Below are 5,183 nucleotides of genomic sequence, written 5' to 3'. Positions count from 1 at the left end.
GCGTCAACGGATACCCGACCCTCCTGTTGACTTGGGAGTGTGGCACCTAAAAAGAGTTAACCATCAATGGACACACCAACACTGGAAGGATTTTGCACCCGATCATCGCCAGATGTGGAAGAACCGTCGCCAGTATGTCCTGAACTTCCCTGTTAGTGACCATGAAATGAAACCTTCTCCTGAGTACATGAGTTGGTATCGTACAGCCACAACCCCTAACCTGTTTCTTGCAGCTCCATTCTATTTGATTGATCCCCGTGCACAGAACTACATCTTGCCACAACAACAACAACCAGAAGAAGAACCACAACAACAACAACAAGAACAACAACAACAACTCCGACAACAACAACGACTTCAGCAACGACAACAACAAAGCCTGCAACAACGCCAACAACAACTCCTACAACAGCAACGACAACAACAACTCCAGGAACAACAACAACTCCAGCAACAACAACAAAATATTTTCAGTACTCCATCCCGTTCCGCACACAACATCCGCCAATCAAATATGTTCCAATCCCAATCTCAACCATTACAAGGGTATGAAGACCGCCATCCTTCCTCGGACCAATATCAGACCCACTCACAACCATTCGGATTTGCAACATTTGCTGGGTCCTCAAGGGGATTCGGCCAAAACCTAACTCCCGGTTCATCTAGCCTTCATCTTAGTCCCGACGATGATCCTCATGGTGAATCCTCTTACCGTGGCGCCCCCTCCGGCTACGCAACACCTACAAACCAATTCGGCTTTAACCAAGGTAGTTCTAGTGTTGCGGGATGCTATGAACCGGAGGTCTTTTCCCACCCCACTCCACCACCACGAATAAACACATTTGAGGGAATGGGTAGCCGACTGTACAACAGCGGTTTTCCGGATAATTATGGGGGCGTCGACGAATTCATAGACAGCGATCCACGCGACATCCCAGTACCAGCCCCCGTGACACAAACCCAACAAGAAGCACAAAGGGGCAGGGGTAGGGGTAGAGCTAGGGCAAGAGGCGGTGTCAATATTCGCGGCGGAATCAACGATCGCGGTAAACGTCCCATTATAAGACCAGGTTGCGGAACGGATGGCTATCTTGGTGATGGACGTCATTGATCATGTTGTTGTATTTTTCATTAATCTTTGGTATCGTTTCTGAAATTAATTGTAACCGATGTTTAGTTTTTAAATTTTATTGTAATCGATGTTTAGTTCTTAAATTATATTGTAATCGATGTTACAATTTTGATTTTTGTTTTCTGCATTACATTTATAAGGCGAAAAAAATATTTTACAAATTTATTTCTATAAATATCATAACAAATAAAATAAAAAAAAATTTTAAGTTTAATATATTCAACTTAAATGAATTAAAAAAAAATGAAAAAAAAAATAAAAAAAAAAGCCCTAGAACTAAGGCGCCAAATGGTTTGGCTTCTAGGGCAAAAACCCTAGCCTTATGCGCCATTCCATTTGGCGCAAACATATTGGATTTTAGGGCATGCCATTTCATTTGGCGCATGCACCCAAAATTTACACTAATACGCCATTTCATTTGGCGCATCCCAAACCTAGACAGTTTGGTAAATACCCCGAAAACATGGTTTTTTTTTGTATTTTTTTTATCAAACATGGTTATTTTAATTTTTTTTTCTTCAAGAGAGACTATAAACCTGGACAAATGGTAATATTGTTGTTTAATTTCAAAAAAGTCAAATGGACAAATGTACACATTTCAAAAAGATACAAGACTAATTTGAGGAAAAAAAATATTTTGCTTGAAACATAAAATAAAATAAAAATAAATCTTATCGCTATTTTAATTTTAATATAAAAATAAACGATGTAATTATTGAGCCTTTGGCAGTCTTATTTTTGTTGGTAGTTTTGATCCTCTTAAGCACTCATATTCAATTCATTTAATATATATATATATATATATATATATATATATATATATATATATATATATATATATATATATATATATATATATATATATATATATATATATATATATATATATATATATATATATAATGTCATATTTATATGAGAATGTGAGAATGAATCTCAACCATTGGATTTTAAAATAAATGGTGGAGATTATGTGTGGATCTTTTTTTTCTCTTTCCTACATCATTTATTTTAATAATGGAGGAGAAAAAAAAATATTCACACATAATCTCCACCATTTATTTTAAAATCTAATGGTTCAGATTCATTTTCACATTCTCATATAAAAAAACATTCGCATATGATATGCCCTATATATATATATATATATATATATATATATATATATATATATATATATATATATATATATATATATATATATATATATATATATATATATATATATATTCCAATTTAATCAAAATGGTTACAAATTAAGACAAACTATCCAATTATGCTTTGTGTTTTAGTTAGATGCTGAAAGTAAGAAACCAACCAATGAAAAGAAAATTTTGTTTTTTTCTCTCATTATTTTAGAGTGTGGCAATTAAGAAACTGGATGAATTGAAAGCATCACTAAATTTAGCCGAACTAAATAGGTCACAAAACCTATGACTCTCCGTTGATTTAGTTGAACAATTCATTTTTTTCATCAAAAAACATGCTATATAATAGATTACTTGAGATAGAGATTATCATTTTCCCTATAGTCTAAGCCTCCTTGGAGGCCCCTAAACTCAAAATTGTAATTACTTAATAAAAGCATTTAAGCACAATGGCCATTGCAAAGAGTGCTTCTATTGTTATTATCTTCTTTGCATTGGCCCATTATGCAAATGCAGCTATGAAAGCAAGGCCACCCGTAGGTCATGATGTTTTTGGAGATAACAATCATGCTAAGGATGTTGCCCTTCCCGGGGAGAAACTAGTTAATGTCGAGAGTTTTGGGGCCAAAGGCGATGGCGTTACTGATTCCACTACGGTAAAATTATATCATATTTTACCTATGTATATAAAAATGAGGAGAAATATTTATTTCTTGTCATGGAAGTTACATTAGTTTTCGTGATTATAAATTTTTTGAGACGCGATGTTTTTCAAACTTCATCTCTTATTAATTCGCGCGATTTGAATTTTGTCCATGCAGGCTTTTCTGTCAGCATGGCAAGCAACTTGCCATGCTGAAGGACAAAACCGACTTTATATTCCAGCTGGTACTTTTTTAGTTTCTTCAGTAACTTTTGAAGGACCTTGTCTGGCCCCAAATCCAATTACAATTCAAGTGGTGGGGACAATTTTGGCAGACACTGATGGTTCTGACTATATGAGTGGAGACTGGCTCATATTTCAAAAAATCAATGGCCTAAAAATCATTGGTGGAGGTGTTTTTGATGGACAAGGTCAACTTTCATGGAAATTCATTGAGGATTGTGAAAATTCCAAAGTAGATTGTAAAAGAATGCCCAGTGTAAGTTTTGATGAGAATAATGCAAGTGTGAGTGTAGGGAAAATAGTCTCAAATTGAATAGCAACGTGGTGATTGAAGTATTCATAAGTGGGATAACTCACTCACCTATCACCTTAAAGTTTTAGGTGGAGAAATAGTGTCTCTCCCACAAAAGTGTATTGCTCAAAAAGAATGTCATGAAAATAATATTCTTCGCTCGACCCTCCCCCGATTGTTGCGCTAATAAATTTATCCTTAACTAATTAATTTATCAGCAAACTCGGGGTTGGCCCGTTGGATAAAGCTTGGGCTTTAAGGTTTCATATGATTTCATTAATATATGTTCTTGTTCTTCTTCATCTTCACTGATACAATATTATTGATAATTTTTAATGCAGAGTTTGTTTTTCGCCGAAGTCCAGAATGCGATTATAGCCAACATTAAATCATTGAATCCCAAAGGCTTTCACGTCTTCGTCACTAAGTGTTCAAACATTAGGTTGCGTAAACTTAAGCTTATTGCACCTGAAACCAGCCCTAACACCGACGGCATTCATATTAGTAGCTCCATCAATGTGATTGTTGCTAGAAACACCATTGCAACTGGTGATGATTGTATCTCTATGATTCAAGGTTGCGAGAATATTTTCATCAACAGACTCAAGTGTGGACCTGGACACGGTATCAGGTAGAACAACAATTAACTAATATAACTAACTTTTACGTACGTGATACTCTCGATAATCGTCTTTAACATATGGTTTTATGTGTGGCAGTATTGGTAGTCTTGGAAAGGTTGCAGATGAGAGAGAGGTGAAAGGTATTCGCATTAAGAACAGTGCGTTGAATGGTACAACCAATGGTTTGAGAATAAAAACATGGCCTGAGAAATATGGAGGTGGAGCATCAGAGATAAGTTTCAGTAACATTAACATGATCAATGTTCTAAATCCCATCATCATTGATCAGGAGTATGAATGTTATCCAAACTGTCAGAAAAAGGTATTTGTCAGTGTCGTGTCTGTGTCTGTATCTGTATCAGTGCTAATAATTGTGATATTTATATATGTGCAGCCATCATTGGTGAGGATAGCAGATATTCATTTTGCAAATGTGACGGGAACAACTGCTTCGCCAATTGCAGTGGATTTGAGATGCAGCCAGCAGTTTCCATGCATGGGAGTTACGATTCGCAACATTGACCTAAAGTATCAAGATGCTCCATCAACGGCTAGATGTGTTAATGTAAAGCCTGTGTATGGTGGTTTGTTGAACCCACCAGCATGCCTTTAAATTTATTGTTTTATCAGTGATTGCCAATTATCTATGGAGGGAAATGATGATAGGAGTACTGTCACTACAGATTATGCATTTTGTAATATGTGTAAGCTGTATAATGAAAAAATGGGGAAATGATTCTTTATTTTTGAATAATAGTTTTGGAATCCAAATAAACTAGTTATTGCATTTCAATTATATTATTTCAAAAACTCTATCTCAACATAAACATATTCAAATTAATTGATTCCATAGTCCAAAGTTCCTTGAATATATCACATCGTCCTTTTTATCGATCCTATATGAATATTGCTTGGATAGTTCATGATCTAAGAAAGTAAACTTGCTAATATAATAGATTACCAGCCAGACTTCTATAGTAAGCATCAACCTTTTTTCCTCCATCTTCTATTTTCAATGTTTCATTCATAACTAAAGGTGTATCAGTTGGATTGCAGCCAAACATTCTAAATTTCTTTAATATTTTTTTAGCATATTTCTTTT

The 5,183-nt window shown here is 35.0% G+C and overlaps 1 protein-coding gene across 1 annotated transcript; it reads left to right on the top strand.

The window, feature by feature from the left end:
• The first annotated feature begins 2,657 nt into the window (after window positions 1–2,657).
• On the top strand, window positions 2,658–4,874 carry LOC131602807 (polygalacturonase-like). Its single transcript, XM_058875006.1, has 5 exons — window positions 2,658–2,936; window positions 3,102–3,422; window positions 3,800–4,089; window positions 4,178–4,403; window positions 4,476–4,874. The coding sequence occupies exons 1-5, from the start codon at window positions 2,730–2,732 to the stop codon at window positions 4,692–4,694; spliced, it is 1,263 nt and encodes a 420-aa protein (XP_058730989.1). The 5' UTR covers window positions 2,658–2,729; the 3' UTR covers window positions 4,695–4,874.
• The last annotated feature ends 309 nt before the right edge of the window (window positions 4,875–5,183 follow it).

This window comes from Vicia villosa, linkage group LG1 (genome assembly GCF_029867415.1).
Source record: "Vicia villosa cultivar HV-30 ecotype Madison, WI linkage group LG1, Vvil1.0, whole genome shotgun sequence".
NCBI classification, from domain to species: domain Eukaryota; kingdom Viridiplantae; phylum Streptophyta; class Magnoliopsida; order Fabales; family Fabaceae; genus Vicia; species Vicia villosa.
The sequence above is the reverse complement of the archived record's forward strand: the minus strand, read 5'-3'. Positions and strand labels throughout refer to the sequence as shown.

Bases quoted from the DNA above. Each gene is read 5' to 3' on its own strand.
- LOC131602807 (XM_058875006.1), top strand. From the start codon at position 2,730: ATGGCCATTGCAAAGAGTGCTTCTATTGTTATTATCTTCTTTGCATTG. The intron at 2,937-3,101 runs GTAAAATTATAT...TTGTCCATGCAG, and splicing joins GCGTTACTGATTCCACTACG to GCTTTTCTGTCAGCATGGCA. The intron at 4,404-4,475 runs GTATTTGTCAGT...ATATATGTGCAG, and splicing joins ATCCAAACTGTCAGAAAAAG to CCATCATTGGTGAGGATAGC.